Source organism: Drosophila sechellia, chromosome 3L, assembly GCF_004382195.2.
Source record: "Drosophila sechellia strain sech25 chromosome 3L, ASM438219v1, whole genome shotgun sequence".
Taxonomy (NCBI): Eukaryota; Metazoa; Arthropoda; class Insecta; order Diptera; family Drosophilidae; genus Drosophila; species Drosophila sechellia.
The window spans coordinates 3,108,912-3,129,265 of NC_045951.1; the positions used below are offsets into that span (position 1 = coordinate 3,108,912).

Here is a 20,354-nt window from a genome sequence, read left to right on the forward strand (position 1 = left end):
GCAGCCAACGTTCCAGTCCAGGACAATGAATTTTTATTTTCCCACAAATTAGATTTAATACTTAGCCTCTTCCTTTTCCAGATAAAGGAGTCTCTAATTCATTGTACTAGCGTTTCATTAAACAATTTTGTTTATTTTGGTTTCGTTTAAAACACTATGTTAGACGTTAAATAATTTACAATCAAAATTTGGGTTCAGTTTTCTCGTATATGTTCTGTCTCTCGTACCCCCCGATTTTTCTTACGGGGGGCACTACTCCATTGACCACCTGCTCACACGGGTGGATGTGTATGTACGTAAGTCCTATGTCTGCATGTTTCCATTTATGGGAGGGGGAGGAGCATGTGGGGAAGTTTTACACGATTGTAGCAACATCGAAAAATATAACTTTGATATCTATGGTACTATACTATACATACACATGCACGTGTGCTCCCTATACGTTCAAGCATTGACTTTGTTGAAGGCTCTGCATTAAGTTGCGTTATTATCAAAATAAAAACTACAGCGTTGCACATGATCGGAGGCGCTAACTTCGCAATCGGCTAAATTAAAAACATTTCGATTTGTGTCGTCAGTACCCATACATATATCTCTCTATTTATATATATAAATATATACACATATTTATCTTGTATATACCTTGTGGTTTTCGGTTAAAGTCGCCTAGTTTGTGACCCGATTCATTATAATTTGCAATTCTTTAGAGTTTAGACTTTAAATCACTACGATTTTCAAAGTAAAGCTTGGTATTCAGTTTATTTGGATTTTCCTCTTCCTAATTGTTGTAACTAAACGGCTTTGGGGTGAACTAAATTAGAAATGCGATTCGATATTCGGGATACAGTATTGTGCTGTGCTGAATTTACGCGATTTCATCGGATTACACTTACTTGGTTTTTTGTTATTATTTGGCAGTTATTTTGTTGTTGTTGCAAAACATTAGCTCTAACACCTGTCTGCTGTGATGTAATCCCAACCCAAAGAGAACCAACAGTCGCAAAAGCAATGCAAACGGAAACAGAAGCCAGAAGCTGGAAAAACGGGCAAGCACACGGGCCAATCGAATCGAATATGTGTGACTACGTTACTTAGGCGATAATAAATTAGTTACGAAATATAATTGGGCTGAGGTGGTTTGTGGTGTGACAAGGTGCGTTGTGGAAACTAAGGTAAAACGAAGATCTAACCATCAAAACAATAACATTATCTCGGCCTGATCTGCGATATATATGCACCTAATAGAATAGACTCGGAAACTAAAGCCAAACTAGTTATAGCATTTGTTACAGTTACAAAATCCTTAACTCCTTAACACTGCTTATACGTATCTATAACCACCAGCTGGGTTCAAGTTGTGTGGATAGGACGCCGACGATGGAGCGCACTACAGCTGCGCCAGCGAGTCGGAGCGGATGAGCGGCGCCAGGGAGCTGGGCGCCTTGTGACCCGTCTCAATCTCGTACTGCACGTCTAGCGAGGCACCTGCGAAAGATCGGAATGGAAAGTCATCACTGTGTTTCACAGCACTGGGAATTTTATTCATGACTAGGTTGCAATTGGCGCATCTTGCTCCGGGACAATGGGTGGGAAAATGGTTAGATGGGTTGGTGAACTTATCAACAATGGCGTCTCTGGACCCTTACGTTTCTTTTCCAGTGTGGAGGTCTGCCCCTCTGGAATGAACGCGGACACTATTATGGCACAGAAGACGCACAAGGCGCCAAACACGAAGGGCGGACCTGGCACATGCTGTGAGATCTTCTCCACGTTCGTCGCCCTGCTGCCGCTGCTCTTCGCATGCGAGTCGTGGTCGTCGTTCAGGTCCACGTTAAACAGGTAGAAGACGACTCCGAAGACCGCAGGACCCAGGCCATTGCACAGACCCCTCATGCCCGTGATCATGCCCTGAACAGCGCCTGAAATTGAGACAATTGATTAAGCTTAGATCTTTAAAAATGGAGCAGTTCAAGCTCTTTAACTTACCCTGACTCTCGGGAGCCGCATACAGGGATACAAAAGCACTGATGGCGGGATACGTGATGGAGCCCAGGGCAGCCACAACGCCAGCCGACCACATCATCCTGATTAAAGAAGCGGGATTTCATTCAGATGACTTGCCTCTAAGATATTTGAGATATTTATTACTCACCACTTTTGACTACCAAAGCCGTACCACAGCAGCTGCACGATTTCCAGGGCTAGGCCCATTATGATCGTGCGCTTGGCTCCAAATACTCTGCGAAAGAAGCATGTAATTAGCCACTAAATAAATGCAGCTGAAGAAATTCAAACTCACTGCATGAAGGAGCCGAGTGTGACCTGCACCGTGATGCTGAGGATGCCTACTATGGCTATAAAGACCGAGACCTCCACATAGTTGAAGCCCATCTTCAGTTTCAGATAGACAAACATGCAGGAATACTCCCCTGCCTCGGGCAGATAGGATAACAGCACGGTGAGGCACAGCATCAGTACGGTCTTATCGGTGCCCACTTTGCGCAGGGCCTAAAAAGAGCACAGTGTTATAAAACTAGTTTAAGAACTCAGCGGTTAAAGCTTCAGCTCACCAGAAAAGGATCTGCCTGCTCCCAGCTGATAGGCGCACCCCAGGAGGCTGGCCGCATCTTCTCTGATAGACTCTCCGGCACGGCCACCAGTATGAAGAATACATCGAGCAGCGCAATGGCCGTGGAGAGGGCCACGACCAGCGTGTCGCCGTACATCTCCATTAGGGCATTGCCCAGAGCCGGCGAGATGACCAGGCTGGCGGCGAATGTGGCCGAGGCCAGGCCATAGGCCTTTGATCGCTCCTCCGGCGTGGTGACGTCCGCCACGTAGGCAAACACCACCGAGAAGGTGACGGCGAAGGCGCCGCTTATTGAGATCATGGCAAAGAACCACCACGTATTGATGGACATCAGCGGTATGGGCAGGCAGGTGAAGAATACTGTGACTAATAGGAAAAACTTTCGGCCCCAGATGTCCGAAAGGGCGCCGATCAGCGGCGCCGACAGGAACGACAGGATCCCCTTGATGCCCATGACCAGGCCGTTCATTAGGAATGTGTGATCCGGGAACGTCTGGTTGAGAGTCTGTTTGAAAAACAGAAAAGAGTTAAAATCTGATGTCTGACACAGGACATATTGAGTAAGCTCACCGATATAATGGGCATCGTCAGCAGGCCCCAGGCGAAGAACTCTAGAAATATCACAACCAGCGCATGATGAACACTCGGCTCTCCGATTCCGGAACTCTGTGAAATAAGTTAGATAGCTCATTAGTAATAATTCAGATCGGCTAATTAAAGGGACGCGCCCGCTGCCAATTGGCATAATGGCAGGATGCACTGGCGGACGCACCCATGCGAGTGCGTCATCCTTTTGAAACCAACCAGTTGATAAGGCGACGACAATGCCGCGTTAACCCTTTGAGGCCCCGGCCAATTGCTGGCCGCCTTTATTTGTAAACATTTGAGTCCCGCGTCAGCTAAAAATAAATTGTACTAAATGCGAAACTGTTTGAGCTCGTTAACTGCACCAATGTCACCCGAGTCTGGCTGGCCATGGATTCGGAATGCCGGCAACTGATTTGTTTTCTCGCGCATCAATAAATGGAAAACGAAACCCAAATTATTTCGGCAAATATTTAAACTAGTCAAGAAGCTTTCATTAAGATCAGAAAAGATCGAATGAGAACGAATATATATTTTTTTCAAAAGGAATCGTTCAGTAATTCCACTGTACATAACCTAATGTGTGATAAAGATATATGAGACCAATTGGTATCTAAAATTATAAAGTACAAAAGAAAGAAAAATCTAGTCTAGTTATCAATTACTTAAAATGAAATATGTTATATTATCCTCCGGGTAAGGAGATCGCTGGGATGTACCCTCTTCAGTCTTCGGAGGGAGATGGGATCAGCTAGGATAGTTGCTAGTCGAATATATTGTAATTAAATATAATAGCTAAGACCTTCTCGGGTTAAAGGTGACTCTTAATAAGTCCCTATTGAATTATTAATTACTAGCGCTAATTAACTGGAAATTGTATTGTCGCATTGAAGAGAAAGACAGCTAATGAGGCTCAGTATTTACTGCATTCAATTAACTAGAAACCTAAGTTGATAACCGGCAGTCCGATTGTTTCTTATTTTTTAGTTTCGTTAATATCCCACTTATGATTTATCTACGTTGGAGCTTTTAAATAGTACCTACAAATAATACTTTTTAATTCTCTACTTTTCTATATTCTCCATCAAAACAATAATTTTCCATGTTCCAATTAAATGTGACAAGGTCTTGAGATAAGCGTTATCTTTTAGATAAATTAAACCTTTATCGTGTAAACTGACAGTTTATCTTACATATGGTACATCTGGCTATTGTGAAAGAAACCCAATTACAGGCAAGTTATGTAATTCTGAGTAATTATATAAAGCCCTTTTAAATTGGATTATGCAGAATAATAATGTAGCCACATTACCTATAACATGTAACATCAGTTAATGGAATTGTATATCAGTAAATGGGTTAACTTAACTGAAAAGTATATTTTATGAAATACCTTGCAGCAGCAGATGTTGCACACAACGCGAATCCACTCGAAGAAGCGGTTCCGTTTTGGTCGCTCCGGAGTCGCCTCCGAGTTGCCGCCCTGCGATCTCATCGAGATGTAGGAGGCGGCCGAGTGGGTGCGCCTGTGGGCGGCTCCTCCGCTTCCGCCGCACACTCGGCCCGATCCCGAGGACGCGGTGATCGCCGTCTCCGCGAATGCCGCGCTGGGATGTGCTGCTGCAGCTGCATACCGCGAAGTCTGCGGGGATGTGGAAGTTGAGGTGGAGGAGGACGAGTATGAGGGCGGGCTCTGCCGCAGATCGCACCCACTTACCGTGGGCACATCGTCCGCATCGGGCTGCTGACTACAGCTGGATCTGGAGCTGCTGTCCGCCTGCTCTGCCTGCGTGTCCTTCAGCGGAGAGTGACGCTTGGCCAGCTGATTGCCACGACCGCCAAAGGCGGGTGGAGAGAGCGGCAGGGAGCTGATGGTCTCCACATCGGCCACGTCCGCCGTTGTCGGCGTGGAGCTGCTGCTGCGCGTGCTCAGACTGTCCGTCTGTTCACCCGACTCCTGCCGCTCCCGATCAGCATCCCCATCCCGATCTGGATCTCCGGGTGCCGATGGTTCTCCCTTGATTGCCACCGCTGAATTGACCTGTTCCGCCTCAGAATCCTCCAGCTCGAAGCTGCTCTCCAGCGTGTCGCTCTGCCGCTGGCCATAGCTCCGCCCGCTGCGCATGGTACCGTGATCCGTTTTAGCTGCGTGTCTCCTTCTTGGTTTCTAGTGCTTCTGTGGGTTCGCTTATCGCACTAATTTCCATTGCCACGGGTCCACGAACATGTGCGATGTGCGGAGAGTGGTGATGATGATTTCGGCTGTGATTTTGGGATGCGATCCGGTCCACCGCTCTGCACTCCACCACTCCGCTTATCTCCTCGTTTCTGCGGTAATCGAAGCGAAGTTCTATCTTATCATTTGTTTGGCTTAAACACGCCGTTTCCGCTGCCAACGTTTCAGTTTTGAAGCACTTCTCTAGCTGCAATTAAAGTTGGCCAAACGAATGGCTCTTACTCATTTGAATTCATGCGAAACGCGCGACTTGCTTTCAGCTGTTCCCTAGGAATATTAAGTTGGCAAAACAACACACTAAAGACATCGCCGTACTGAATACTCTTGTTTGTTTGGTGTTTCATGAAAAACCGATCAAAAGTTGTATGCATCTACTAGAGTAAATAAATTACTCGAAAGATATACGATTTATGTTTGAAAAATGATTTTAATCCTTAAAGGAGCCGCAAAGTATTCTGCTTTTTGTCCGAATCTAGGTGTGTTCTCCACACTTACTTGGCCCAGAAAAAGATAAAGATCGCGCTAAAAGCCACTTAATGTCAGTGCTTTGTGGCGATTTTAACACCCTGGTGTAAATCGCAGTCGCAAGCTTGGATAGGCTCGAAAGTAGATCGATCAACATTAGGAAATGAGCAAACGAAGCAGTTTAAATCGAGGCACATCAAAGTGAAATGAATGGAAAATCAAGTCGGCGCTGCCTGCCAGAGTTCACAGCAACTTTCCGGTCATGTCAGATGGGTCGACGAGATAAGTGTGTGTATTTTTCTGGGAATTGTCCGCTCCGCAGATCGTGGAATAAACAATCACATACCCGCCGACTTCTGGATACGTGGACTCACGTCAGATCACAGCGATTCACACCACGCGCGCGAATATCGATCTCAGAAATTTTAATTGAATCGACTAACGAAAAAAAGTCACCTAGAATTTTGACAAACATGAGAATCAAAAACATCTCCAACTGTGACGCTGTCGATATCGAGATCGTTCCCCCAAAAAACCAGAGACGTCTGCTGCGTTCCGATGTGCGCGACTCACTAAATTGGATCGCTTGGGCACTCGGTTCTCCAGTCCACCGATTCGCCAGTTCTCCGGTCTCCCAGTGAGCGGAAGCTCGGCAGAGCACCAGAGAATCCCAGAGAGAAACACATGTCCACCTGCTGTGGAGCTTATTTACAAAAGAGTCACAAGCAGAGGCACTCGATAGAGAAAAGATACTTGAACTTGAAGTATCGAATGAAAGATATCCATTGCAATTTGAATACATTATTTGCTTCAAAGACAAGTCCTAAATATAAATAAATGAATATAAATATATGATTTATGTGCATTTCGATTGTCACCTCGATTTTCTTTAAATGGTGATTATAAACGAGGGTATGATCAAATCAAAACATTTGTTCCAAGCACACGTACTTTACAGCCATTGTGACTTACAAAGTTTCAAATTCTATTAAATTAACAATTCTATTATCCCAAACTGGCGAAAATACCCCTCACAACCACAATAAAATGACCAAAAGCAATTGCCGAACATATCACATAGATGAACTTGACAACGATGATGAAAGTTTCGCGTTAAAAGCAAATGAGCAGTGCTCCCCAGTACAATGGAAATGTTTTTGCTACCCGACCACATGGATTTGATTGTTATCTAGCTCCCTGGAATTATGCTTGCTACTTGTGTTGGCTCAACAAAGTTTCAGGATGACGGAGCCGAAAAGATTCGGTGAGGTTGAGGGATTGGACTTGGACAGCCTGTTGTCCGAAAGGAAAACGCCAGCTGCCAAGTCAATCATGGGGAGAATGAACCGGAGGATCTGTATCCCCCATCCTTTGGCGGGCTGAATCGCATTCATATGGGCCTGCATGTGTCGCATCAGAAGGCATTAGGAACGACCTTGACAGGAGCGGCAAAAAGTAAAACAACAGGACGAACGGGGGAACAGGCATCCGTTTTCGTTTTGCAGGCACGACAAAAAAAGGAAAACAAAGGAAAAAAGCGGACAAGTCAGCACGATGGCGTAACGATTTGGCAAGAGACATGCTGGAAAATACATTTCCCTGTTTTCCTTTCGTTAATGTCACAAAAAAGAGACCAGCTAGTAGTTGGTCGCTGGGCTGGGCACTGCCAAATTAAAAAGCCGGCTAAAACGGGCTGTGAGCTAACGACTGGTGGCTATAACGTGCCCTCGACTGAAATGCGTTGCGAATTTTTGGTTTGGTTTGCTAATTAATCTTGCCGGTCATGGGCAATCCATCTGATGGGTTGCCCTCCCGCAGGACACGCAAAATTTAAATGGGAAAAAGGTTGGCAGGGTCAAGTTGGGGGCCACTCAGGTATTCGCAGGCCAGCGAAATTCGTGATACGATCTGAACTTCATTAAAATGCATTTAGCGACACTGAAAAAATATATATTTTTTATAACATATTGTTATGATAATAATGGCTGCAAACTTTTGCATTTTATAGGTAGGCAAATTATGTTAATTTAGAAATCTAGGCTTGCATAGAATTTAAACTTTATTAAATTTGTTTCAACTTCATTTACGAGTGTATGAATCCAATAATATGCAGGGAAATGCTTTCATAAATCCGCATTTTATTCAAATTTTGTAGATTGTATTTTGGCTAAGTTACAGCCACATGCTCCACATGGAAATTTTGAGCTCGTGGCGCACTTGATTTCGATTTGGATTTCGTAATAATGCCAAGACCACCAGACAATGGCCAATAACTGGCAACTCCATTGTTGTGGCTTATTGAAAAGTAGGCCAAAGCCCGAGGCTCCAAGGACACAGAGCACTGGCAGCACAGGCAGCGGAGAAGTTGCCCCAAAATGGAATATCCTGCTCCCCGATTCCTCCTGCTTGCCACATGCCACATGCCAAGTCAGAGATTATCTCGCGTGGGTCGCTGGGCTGGCAGGTGCTTGAATCCTTAGGATCCAGAGGAATCTGGCGGGCGGCAAGGACTGTCGCAATTTTAATTAAAAATACTCCAGCAGGCCTGACGGCACACACAAATCAATCAGCGACACTTTTGGCAGGGGTAAGCAGCCCAAAAGCTGGGCATTAAAAGCAAACAATAAGCGGAATTCCATTCCATTAAATTTCCTTTTTCTATCCGGGCTTATTGTTTCAAAAGTGTGTGTAGAGGGTTTTAAAATGTAACTTTTCCGGTAAGGCTAACAGAAATAACTCATTTTCCATTAAAGAAGCAACAATGAAAAACCCCTTTCTGTAGAGCCTTCAATGGAAATTTACAATAAAAGGTATAAACATTAAAATGAAACATGAAGCTACATAAAACACCTTGCGCAAACAATTAAGCAACTTTTGGACTGTAAAAGATACCTACGAGTACTTATGATTTTCCATTTTTCCAACTCATTCGAAAGAGCTTAAATTCCTGCCAAGCGAAAATGAAAACGCGCACGTGGGGACTTCCATCGACCAACCGAGGCGCTTTCATCTTCCGCCATGGCTGATGCCAAATGTCAGCCCACATGAAAAGCGGACTGGCTGACGACTGGTGGCTAATGGAGAGCATTCCCTGGCACCAAGGTCATGTGAGTGCACCACCAGTGAGAAGGACGAGGAGTGCTGAAAGAGACGAGCCTGTGCCAAAGCAGCAGATGCGGCAGGCAGATGTTGAAATTCAATTCAGAGCCTGCAGCGCGCGTGGAACGCTGCGGATACGTAATGTGCCCGCTCACATTAGCCAACCAACCAACACAGGCTCACACACACTCACACTCTCGTGTGGAGCAAACGCTGCCCGCCGCCTTTCAATATTAAAAATAGTTTGTCAACAACGTGGCCAGAAAGTGGCAAGCTGCGACGGGTGCAGCCTCTAAATGGATTCGAGCCACACAAGGAACAGCGGGATGAGCAGAAGGAGCAGGATGGGAAGATGATTTGGAGGAGCTCACTGGCTTTCTGGGTTGACACTTTGAGCACCCCACTGCCGCCAGCAAATAATCAATTCTATCGATTGGTTAATATATATATACAGTCAACAACTAAGCTAATTCAACATTTTATATAAACTCTTTCGTAAAATTCAATTGTTTATAATCGCTTTAATCCGCGGAGTTTTAAATTCAACTGTTGACCGAGTTCCGTGCCACATCAGAGCACAGGATTTATTGATTTCGGCAGCTAGATAATGAAAATTGCAGTGCTGGCAGCAAAAACACCGAAATCATAGCAATCCCAGCCGCAATCATCCAAATGTACTGACCTGGGATTTCATCAGCCACACAAAATGGATATAAAAAGACCAAAGCGAGCCGAATGAATGGCGTCTCTTATTGATTAGCGGCAATCCAAGCGAACCGAACCGCTGGCACCACCCCACCAGCAATCCACCCATCACACCAGCCGAAAGCTAACCCGATCCGAATCTAAATTCGATGCCGAGCACCCGGCTGACCTTGCATGCCGCACCTAGCACCGTGGACTATTGGCTGCATGGCTGCCTGGCTGCCTGGCTGGCAGACACGGAACACCAGTAGTTTTAATAAATTTATGATTCCCGAACTGTTGCCCAAAAAGTGTTGACACAACAAAAAGAACGAGACCGATGTAAATGCAACAACCGCAAAAGGACAGACTAAAAGCTGCAACACGACAGTGCAACTGCATCAGCGGAAGTCGTGCAGTTAATTTGCATAAGGAGACAACGGAAGCGGGTGCTTCCGAGGATTGGCACGTGGCCAAAATGCCATAGCACCACGCTACATTGCTTAGATAATTTCGCTCGTACTGCATTTGGAACTAGATTAGATTACATATATAGAAACTTAAGAAGCACCAGAAAATATGCACATAATAAGTAGGTGTTGCTAATTAAATACGGTTTTTAGTCTTTGGGAAAAGTTGCATTAAGCATTTGAATGGCAAAAATTGTTATCAAATATTTGCATATTACTAATTTCTCAGCTTTAGCTCGGTTTTGAATATTGTTCGTATATAAGACCTCCTTTCACTTGCGGATAAGTCAGATATCTTTGAGGTGTATCTTTTAGTCACTGGGGTATGAAATAAATCCAGTGCTGCACTTGACAAGCGTAGACACCCACTGCGGCATGTCTATGAGACAAAAGGAGCCCCCAACTCCGACAAGAGGCGGAAGGGGAGTCGAACAAAGCCTCCGAATTGGGTATATAATTTATGGATGCCAACGCGTTATCCAACGGCGTTTTGTAAGGCTCGAGCAGCCACTCATGTGGCGAAGTTTCGCCATAATTGATTGGTATTCGAGCGCCTGACTGTGCAAATGTTTGTCCTGGCTTCAGGACTCAATCCCAACTCGTGCCGAGGATGAGAACGGAAATTTATGCGTGGCAGACTCTTTCCATTTCGCTTTCCTAGCAAAAAAAAAAATGAAAAAGAAAAGAAAAGCACATAAAAAGTGTCATGGAAATTTTGCGGCAAAGGTTTATTGAACTCCCGACGTTTGTCTAGAAAATTTGGTTAGGCAAATAAACGTGGGTTATGTGATTAAGAGAGATTTTCTCTCGCCAGAATGACTGCATATCCAGCAAGCTGTAATATATAACATACTTAAGTCCATATAGAATGCAAATCCGATTGTTGCATGCACCGCGGGCAAGATTATCTTAGATTTAATGGGCTCTAGAACCAGAAGCTCATCGGCCATAAAAAATCATTTTACGAGCGCTAAATGCAAACGAAATTATGCGAAGTTCGCGGAACATTAAACAACAGCATGCTGGTCAAGGAAATTATAAGGATCGGAAAAATGGGCGAAGAGGACGCCCATCAGCTTGGGTGACCTTCTTCAAGGAAAGCGGACGCTTTTCCTTTTCCCTTGCCTTTCGTTTCGTTTCTTTTCATTGTCGTTTTCATTTTCGTTTTCGTTTCCATTTTTGTTTTTGTGTGCGTCAGGCGGGCGAAGAACAAAGGAAATCAGTAACACGAGAGCCTGAAGGAAATTCGGTTTCCAAAGGAAGAAATTTTCCAAGGGGAAAATTGTTCGCCACATTTGGTTTTCCCTGCGCCAAAACGAAGAAGCGACGAAAATCCAGAGACATGTACATATATAGTCTGATCTCATGAACAAAAACATAATTGAGCCGAGAATAACAACAAGAGTGGGGGGTACAGTTACAGTTTTGCGTAACGGGACGATTTTCCCAGTTTTCCGTGGGTGGAAAGCTGAAAGCAAAAGCGAATTGAGTGGGTCAGCGAATCGAGAGAAGCATTTCAAGTTCACTCCTCGTTCATTTGCCACTTTTCAATCATTAAATTTGCACAAAAACACACTTTTCACGCAATTTTCCTCGCGAAACGAGCTGTTTCAATTTTCTCTGCTGTTCACACAAGGCTCTATTTAATTGCACATGGTATCGAGATCCGATATAATTAGCAACAAAAGCAGTCACGAAAAGAAAACGCGTGGAAATCGTTTGGCGAATTTTCCGTTTGCTACACGGCGCGACAAAATGTGCGCTTCGATGTGCGCTATTCCACACGCTGCGCCGTACTCAGCTGGAAAAGCGTCTGGCAGAGCATTTTCTTTCGCTTGCACTTTTCCTCGCGTTTTTCATTGAAGCTTTGGCCGCGAAAAGCTTTTTGGTATTTTCAGAAAATGCCTCTCACTGCGGATTCATGATTTATTCTAAGGCATGTAGACAGAGTTTTTGCAGACTTGCATAAATTATTTATTTTATATCTTCCACAAAATTACGTTTTTTTGTGCATCTAGTGCACCTAGTATATTTTATTAAAAATAACTATTTTCCCCTGGCGATTTTCACCCACATTTTGGTAGGGATTCTCTTCCCTCTTCCCAATTACTTTCGATTCTTTCACTTTCGTCGTCAATTTGCTCCATAAACCTGCTTTCTCGCGTGCTTGAGAATTTCCCACAACAATTACCATCGGACTTTTGGGCCATTGTTTGTTTGTTTGTTTGCCTTGTTGCTGTTGTTGCATGCCACATTTTCCCGGCTTCGCATTTTCCGAGCGAGAGCTTTCGCTCGAGGGGCATTTTCCACGCTCTCCTGGCATTTCATTCTGTGGTTTTACATTTATCTCTGGCACCTGTTCACTTCTGCGCCCTATCGCCGTGTTTTATGAATGAAGCAGCTTTTCCGCTTTTCTATCGGCGAAAAGCTTCTCTCGGTGAACAAATTTACAAGGGAATTTTGCAAAAAAAGTTCAGAGAACTACTAAAAACTATGGCTTGTTCTTGGGAAATTATCTAATTGCTTGGGAATGGTAGTACGTACACTGAGAGCAATTACCTGCATACGATGGAAAGTAAATTGAACACAAAGTTGTAAATTAAATTACCTATGTGACCTAAAGTGAAAGTTAATAATCTGTTATTTAAGTGCACGAAATATGCATGACTATCTCAACAATTTAGCGCAGTTAAAGGGCGCTTCTTAATTGAAATTAACTTTTCCGAAACTAGGTTTCGTCGGAAATCTCCTGGGTGGCATGAAGTCTAATGACTGCCCCGTGCAGGATAATTTGTGGCCAGCCAAGGTCGCCCAGCAACTCCAAAAATTAAATTCTTGTGGCGCGGCCCTTAATTAGACAGTGAAAATAGGTGGAAACCCAATGGGGGAAATGGCCAGGGAAACTAGAGCGCGGCGCAGGCGTCATGAGCTTTTCCGCTTGTCAGCAAATCGAAAACTGTTGCATAGAAATGTGCGCTTGGCGGCGGGCTGGCTACCAAACTCCAGCTAAATCCATTCCCCCAGCGACCGAGTCCAATTGGGCTGGAGATGGACATGGGAAGGGGAATGGGAGTTCTCACTTCTCACCTGGGCTACTTCTAATTTCATAGTCGAAATTACCGGCATTACAAAGGCCTGTTCATCGAGGGTGGAAAGTAATGGTGACTAATGTAATATTTACACGCGCACTGATTCCCAAACAAATGAGCGATCATTAGTGCGGGAAAGTCTAGAGCTACACACAAACACAGCATAGGTAAACAGAAGGCAGTTCAATGGCCGCAAGTAAAAATAAAACCAGAAACCCGAAAAGCACTCAAAAGAGCAGAAAGCGAAAGGCCAGCAGCTTCTCCACGAAATCGAAAGCCGACCACCACAAGTGGTTCATCTGGCTGCGGGATGGGGTCACCGATGTTGAATTGATTACGCCATCGCCAGTGACACACTTATAAAAGTAGAAGTGGACGTGGAACATGAGCTGGATCTCGGAGTGGGAGAGGGAGTGGAGTGGAGCACTGGCAAGTGAGGAGTCACCGTGGGAGTACCCACTCATCAATCGCGTTTTATGTCTTTACTGCACTTCGTATCCGAATCCAGTGCAGAGCTTTAAAACAATCGCTCGATTTTAGGGGAAAACCTTATGATATTATCGCTACTATCGCAAATGGGTGAAATCGCCAGATGTCTGCCACATTTACCACCCCCTTACAGTGGATATCAGCTTTAAGGGCTGGCTTCATCATTAGCGATAGCAAAGTACCACATTGGGGCACACATTTTACGCTTACAGAGGGAAAAATTTAAGTAACAAACTCGAACTTTTGAATACTGACTAGCTTCTAAAGCGAATCGTGTACATTGAGTGTAGTTTGAACAAAAGGTTTGCAAATTAATGCATTTGCAATACTTATAGTAGTTATAAGCTTCTTTCTAGTTATTCCAAAGTTATTCGTTGTGGGTTTTCTTATCAAATAATTAGCTTAAAACGATCATACACAAAGCAAGCGTGAAACGTGCTCAATATGGCAACTTTGTTGATAAGAAAATAAATAGAGGCTTAAAAATATGGATACAATGTGTGATTTCAAACAAACATTTTATGTTCTATTTAAACTTTAAAAGATCTTAAATCTAACCTATTACATTTTACACTATCCTTAAGTTGATAAACCACATTTAAAAAACAGTTTGGTTTTGGAGTTAAATTAGCATCTAAAATATACAAATATGTTACTAAGTGTAAGATCTTAATATAAGCATTATAATTCTTTGTGCTTTTCCTATGTTTTCTGGATGTTATTCATTTCTGATTATAGAAAGTACATTCTCCAGTGCATGTTTCATATCAGAACATATTTACAAACATATAGTACTGGATGTTAAGTCGAAATACTAAATAAGTACTGTGAAAATCCCCTGCCAACTGAGTAAACATTTGAATGCTCGAATCGTTTGATAGACCTCGATTACGTCTAAAAGTAATGCCCAAATCGCGACTGGAGCGTCAAGCACACGCCGTGTGCTGAATCATCTTGGCTCCGCAGATAAGGCCACTCATAGTGATATCGGAACAGTGCTAGTCCGATCCCGAAATCCGTGTCAATATGTATGCACATGTATGTACTCACCGTGAAGACACTCTTGCTCTTGTGGGCTCGATTCCGTATGACCAGTCCCGCCAGCGGCTTCTTCACATGGATTTTGGGCATCTTGGCGGTGCTGGCAACGTTGCGACTACGTGGCTTTAGCTTTACCGTTAACTGGGCGGGCAGGCGGTAGGGTGCGTGGTGTGTGTTAGTTTGTTTTGGCAATGGAAACGCCGGAGAGCTGCTGCCTCTTTTCGTTCAGTGTTTTTCGCTGTACTGCCTAGCAATTTGGCTGCATCGCCCGTGTTTTGCTGCTGTTTTTCCACTTTACTACACGGCGGCACTTAATTAAGGCGCACAAGCACGGCACACACTCGATTTGCTCGGACTATGCGCGCTTTAATCACAATTATTAGTTTACCATTAAAGGGACGCCTGGGCAACAAGAACAACAACAACTGCGGCGGCGGTTTAGGCGGCTCGCATGCCTATGGGCTAACTGCCATCGACGACCTCATGTGGCTGGAGCTGGATCACCGGGATCGCTGGGCGGTTTCTGGCAGGGATTTGACTCAGCGGAGCTATTTTCACGAAAATTTAATGCGTTCGTTGCAAACACGGGCCGAGAACAAGGTCGATTTGGGGCTAAAAAACGCCAAAAGCGGGCGCTGTCAACATGTGTTCTAGGGTTACCGCAGCGCGCGCATTTCGTGTGCTAAAAAGTGGACTTTCTTGAATTTTAAATTTAAATTGAAATCGAGTTTTAAAAATAAGAGCTTAGATTACCCTAGCCTATATTGATAATTCCTGGCAACATTGGAGAAATAGAAACAGTAACAGATAAATTTGGAACATAATAAAAACGGTTACAAAACATATAATAAATAAATATGTAAATATATTAATAATATGCAGAAAATGTTGATAACTGCAGACTAAAATGGCAATACAAAAGCGAAAGCATCCTTTTATATTTAATAAATAATAATAAACTATATATTTGGTATATTCTTTAGAACCGCCTTAGAACATCTATCCTACCACGGTCACACTTTTGCGAATCAGCTGAGAAAATATTTAAAAGTTTTAAATAATAAAAACAAAGCCCCGTAAAGAATGCAAATATTCTGACCCCGTGGCATAAGAAGGATATAGTCCTATTTCGAGCATATTGTTTGTAAATTCCTTAACTGCAGATTTCCGGTTGAAACCATGGTTCGAGTTCTGTTCCTCCACCCGGATTTGGGCATCGGAGGAGCTGAGCGACTGGTGGTGGATGCCGCTCTGGCACTCAAGGAGCGGGGTCACCAGGTCAGCTTCCTAACGAATCACCACGACAGCACGCACTGCTTCAAGGAGACGGCGGATGGCACTTTTCCGCTCCACGTAGTGGGCGACTGGTTGCCACGCGGGCTCTTTGGAAGGTTCTATGCCATCTGTGCCTATCTGCGCATGCTCTACGCGGCGATCTACGCCAGCTTCTTCATGCCCCAGCGGGAGCAAGTGGACGTGGTGGTGTGCGACCTAATATCTGTGTGCATTCCAGTTCTCCGCTTCGCCCCTCATCGTCCGAAAGTTCTATTCTACTGCCACTTCCCGGATCAGCTTCTCAGCAGCCGTGAAGGGCTGCTGAAGCGACTGTACCGCCTGCCCATCAACTGGCTGGAGGAGCACACGATCGGTCTAGCAGACAAGGTGCTGGTCAACTCCAAATTTACGCTACGTGTCTTCCAGGACACCTTCCGCCGACTGAGCACGGTGCCGGATGTGCTGTATCCTTCACTGCACACCCAGTACTTTGACCAGATGCAGAAAAAGCTGGAACAGCGGTCTGCTTTACTGGACGAGCCTGTGCACCCGCGAGTACCACTCAACGCCTTTATCTATCTGGACATCAATCGGTACGAGCGCAAGAAGAACCACGCCCTCGCCTTACATTCCCTGCGCCTTCTGGGCGACATTCTGCCCGCCACGGACTTCAAGCGCTGTCGCCTAATCATCGCCGGGGGTTACGACACCCGATGCATGGAAAATGTAGAGCACTTCGCGGAGCTGGAGCAGCTTACGGAGGAGCTGAAGCTTCAGGATCACGTTGCTCTGCTGAGATCGCCTACCGACGAGGAGAAATGTCGCCTGCTCTTCGCCGCTCACTGTCTGCTGTATACGCCAGAAAACGAGCACTTCGGCATTGTGCCGCTGGAGGGCATGTACTGCTCCAAGCCAGTCGTGGCATTGAACAGCGGCGGACCCACTGAAACGGTGGTGAACACTTCCACTGGCTTTCTGTGCGAAAAAACCGAGAAAAGCTTTGGAGGAGCAATGCTCCAGCTTTTCCGGGACGAACAGCTGCGTGTGAAGATGGGAGACCAGGGTCACAAGCGGGTGCAGCAAAAGTTCTCTTTCCAAGCATTCGCAGATCGGCTGAACGGCATTATTAGAGATCTTGTTCCTGTCTCCAGGGAGTCGAGTGCTAAGAAAAATAAATAAAATTCCAGTTAAGAAAGCAGATCTATTGCAAACTTTCATGGACTTATTTTTAGCTGCTTATGCGAAGTATTAGTCATCAAGATTCAAGCAAATGATTCATCAATTGTGAAGATTCTATATATCAGAAGCCCCCAAAAACCGATTGTAGCACTGTGTATGTACTTTATTATTAAATTCCATTCTTCAGGGCGTATAATATTAGCTTGTGGGACTGGGGTGATTCGGATTGGACTGAGATCGAGCTGGCTACTGTTCGCGCATATAGAGATACAGATAGCCGAGGTCCTTGGGCGGGTTCTGCGACTTGGCCACCTTGCTGTCGTTGAAGATCACCCATTCGCCCTTCTTGCGAATGTGACAAACGTAGTGTCCCACCTGGGCGGAGGTGCCCATGTGTGAGATGAATCCCACCAGGCGGTACTTGCCGCGGCCATCGCGGTAGTCGGTCTTATTGGGCGCCGAGGACGCCGCTGCAGCTGATGAATTTGAAGCGGGGGCAGCTTCCTCGACACTAATTGAATCGGCGTGCGAGAAGATCCAGTCGGTGGCGCGCTCCACGTTGCCATCGGTCGCCTTCAAAGCAGCCACCGCCTGTCGTTCGTCGAAGCCCATGCTCATGAGCATGGCCAGGCTCTCGGGATTGGCCACAAACTGGTTGGCGGCGCAGTCTCCAATGCTGTTGTTCGGCACCACAAAGGGCTCCGAGATATCCTCGTCGGCGATGTGCTCCATCAACCAGTTGGAGGCTGCCTCCAGCCCGCTGTTTTTCGTGTGATAGCAAGCACGCTTGCAGGCTTCCGGCGGAAAGCCCATGGTCAGCAACTCGGACATGACCGCCTCGTCAAATGCAAACTTTACCTCCTCAGCGGCGGGCTCGGGAAGAGCCTCCTCACCGGGCTGCAAGCCACCAGCAGAACGCCAGTTGCTTAGATCCAGTTCATCGGGCATGTCTACGGAAACGTCCAGTTTTTTGGGCACCCAGTCGTCGCCCAGCGTGAACTTTCCCACGTGAATCATCAGGCAGTCGGGCATGGTGGCCAATCGCGTGATTTTCCTGGCATTCGTCTTGCCATCGATGGCAGTGGAGTAGAATTGCTCGATCAGCTCCGGGGCGAAGAACCTTTCCAGGCAGGCCTGTAGAGGCACCTTGTGCCTCACGATGTCGCGATCCGGGAGCCGTTGTCCAGTCTCGCGGGCCGCCTTCTTACGCTCCTGGAACTCCCGCACCTCATCCAGATTGGTGGCCTTGTCCAACGGAACAGGCAGACGGAAACTGTATTCCTCGCGGGTCCTGTACTTCACCTTGCGGCTGGCCAGACACTCAACGCGATCCTCCAGCAGGAACTTTAGAGCATCTGCGGGATTGGTTTGGTTCCGCGAATTCCTGTCTAGCAGGGTGAGCAAATGCAGATAGAAATCGTTGGCATCCTGCTGCTGTTTGGTGCTGAAATCTGGGTGATTCTTGCCCACAATGTTCTTAAACATGGCCGGCGATATTCCGGTGATGTGATCGGTGTCCAGAGTGTTCTCGGCAATACTGCTGTACTTTCCGGACTGCAGACCAGTTCCCAGCTTGGCCATTTGAATGTTGAAGTCGTTGGCCGGGTCGCTAGGAAACTCGCTGAAATAGCGTTCCGCTCCTGTGCCCACGAATCGCTGCTGGAAGTCTGGGATGATGAAGAGCACTTGCATCACGCTGTTGATGTAGCAGGAGTTGCCCAGATTGCGCATGCCAGTGTATCCAGGACCAGCAACAGGCTGCAGCTCACTTTCGCTCTCCGTAAGCGCCGACCACTCGCCGATGCGATGGTTAATGTCCAGCTCTAGCTCCACCATCGACTTCTCGCTCTTCTTCATCGCCGCCATGTTGATGCCAAAGTGGGAGAGATGGCGCTCTAGGTGTGGGTCGAGTACCATTTCATCCTCCGGGTAGGAGAACACATCCGACTTGCCATCAGCGGTGATGGTGCCCAGTTTCACCGCCAGCGGGAAACCTGTCACTCTGTAGTGCTCCACGGCGTGATCGTTGCCGCCACTGCCGTCGAAGAACTTGCGTCCGCACATGATCGAACCATCGGTCAGATTAAGCCAGAGGTTGTTGGTCAAATCGCACTTCTCGCACTGCCAGCCGGATGGAGGAATCCTCTTGCCATTATCCAGCTGCTGCAGGTTCTCTGCGTACTTCGACGCCTGACGCACTTCACCATCCCAGGTGCCTGAAACATTATTGATTTTAGGCTACTTTCGTCAGCGTGTGACAACAATCCTGCAACTCACCCATTAGCGTGGCCTTCTCCAACTTGGCAATTGCCGAGTCGGCAGCAAGGATCGCCTCCACCGATTGGGTGACACGCATGGGCAGCTCCGGATCCGGATAGGGCAGCTTCTTGTCCAGATCGGGGGCCACCACGATGCTGTACGTGTCCTTGATCTCGTACTTCTTGGCCATGTCCGACTCGTTGTAGCCGCCCTCGACGCCGATGGCCAGGCGGGTGATTTTCCGTTCCGGTCCAGCCTCCGACTCCGCATCGGCATCCATATCGGCGCCCTCCTTGATCGTCTTCACCCGCTGGATGTGGAGGAAGATCCGGTTGCCGGTCTTGTTGGCATACTCCCGCACGTACGCCTCGCCGAAGCCCAAAAAGCTGTGCAGGCACACGTACAAACCGGTGGGCGTCTCGGGATTGTCGTAGGAGTAGACGCACTCGTCTTTGTAGATGGGAGGACTGCCCGCCCCGGATACGCAGGGCACGTTCACCTTGGATAAATGCTTGCGTAGTTCCTCCATGACGGTATTTGGAATACTGTGAGCAGCTCTTTTCTCATAAACTTTACGGACCGAATGTAAAATAGTATAGTTGATTTTTTTTGCAGCTGCTGCTTAGAGATGAACAGTGGAAAATGCATCGATACCAGCGAGCATGGAAGTGCGAATATCGATGGGTTGAAATGGTGTTTTGTTGGTTGAAATCAGCTTTTAACAATTCCTACCCTTATTTACGTTCCTTATGACGGCTATTGTGTGGTATTTCCGTATTTGGCCGCCTAATAAGCACAATTAGTTCAATTTGAATGCTGCAGGCTATCGTTGTTTATTCAATACTGTCAGCTCTAGCCAAAGCCAACAACAAATTCACGAGTCACCAAGGGAA

At 46.2% G+C, this 20,354-nt stretch overlaps 3 protein-coding genes across 6 annotated transcripts; 1 reads left to right on the forward strand and 2 right to left on the reverse strand.

The window, feature by feature from the left end:
- Positions 1–97: 97 nt before the first annotated feature.
- Positions 98–15,234, reverse strand: LOC6610561 (hippocampus abundant transcript 1 protein). 4 transcript variants are annotated; one of them, XM_032717886.1, is made up of 10 exons: positions 11,706–11,928; positions 4,893–5,598; positions 4,569–4,817; positions 3,161–3,256; positions 2,571–3,095; positions 2,300–2,508; positions 2,153–2,239; positions 1,987–2,084; positions 1,647–1,919; positions 98–1,485 (listed from the first exon to the last, which is right to left on the reverse strand). In XM_032717886.1, the coding sequence occupies exons 2-10, from the start codon at positions 5,298–5,300 to the stop codon at positions 1,388–1,390; spliced, it is 2,043 nt and encodes a 680-aa protein (XP_032573777.1). In that variant the 5' UTR covers positions 5,301–5,598; positions 11,706–11,928; the 3' UTR covers positions 98–1,387. The 4 variants fall into 4 exon arrangements, with proteins under 4 accessions (XP_032573777.1, XP_032573775.1, XP_032573776.1 ...); XM_032717884.1 differs by having other exon boundaries at positions 4,569–5,598; positions 11,706–11,929; XM_032717885.1 differs by lacking the exon at positions 11,706–11,928 and adding an exon at positions 6,223–6,505 and having other exon boundaries at positions 4,569–5,598.
- Positions 15,235–15,766: 532 nt separating this feature from the next.
- Positions 15,767–17,234, forward strand: LOC6610565 (alpha-1,3/1,6-mannosyltransferase ALG2). The gene has a single exon (XM_002035102.2). It carries the CDS (start codon positions 15,928–15,930, stop codon positions 17,200–17,202), a length of 1,275 nt encoding a protein of 424 aa, XP_002035138.1. The 5' UTR covers positions 15,767–15,927; the 3' UTR covers positions 17,203–17,234.
- Positions 17,235–17,340: 106 nt separating this feature from the next.
- Positions 17,341–20,303, reverse strand: LOC6610566 (ubiquitin carboxyl-terminal hydrolase 5). Its single transcript, XM_002035103.2, has 3 exons — positions 20,194–20,303; positions 19,480–20,079; positions 17,341–19,418 (listed from the first exon to the last, which is right to left on the reverse strand). The coding sequence occupies exons 2-3, from the start codon at positions 19,988–19,990 to the stop codon at positions 17,449–17,451; spliced, it is 2,481 nt and encodes an 826-aa protein (XP_002035139.1). The 5' UTR covers positions 19,991–20,079; positions 20,194–20,303; the 3' UTR covers positions 17,341–17,448.
- Between the last annotated feature and the right edge of the window lie 51 nt (positions 20,304–20,354).

Coding starts and splice junctions, on each gene's coding strand:
- LOC6610565 (XM_002035102.2), top strand. CDS start 15,928: ATGGTTCGAGTTCTGTTCCTCCACCCGGATTTGGGCATCGGAGGAGCT.
- LOC6610561 (XM_032717884.1), bottom strand. CDS start 5,300: ATGCGCAGCGGGCGGAGCTATGGCCAGCGGCAGAGCGACACGCTGGAG. Junction 2,085..2,152: donor GGCTTTGGTAGTCAAAAGTG/GTGAGTAATAAA, acceptor TTCTTTAATCAG/GATGATGTGGTCGGCTGGCG. Junction 1,486..1,646: donor CTCCACACTGGAAAAGAAAC/GTAAGGGTCCAG, acceptor GATCTTTCGCAG/GTGCCTCGCTAGACGTGCAG.
- LOC6610566 (XM_002035103.2), bottom strand. CDS start 19,990: ATGGAGGAACTACGCAAGCATTTATCCAAGGTGAACGTGCCCTGCGTA. Junction 19,419..19,479: donor GGAGAAGGCCACGCTAATGG/GTGAGTTGCAGG, acceptor ATAATGTTTCAG/GCACCTGGGATGGTGAAGTG.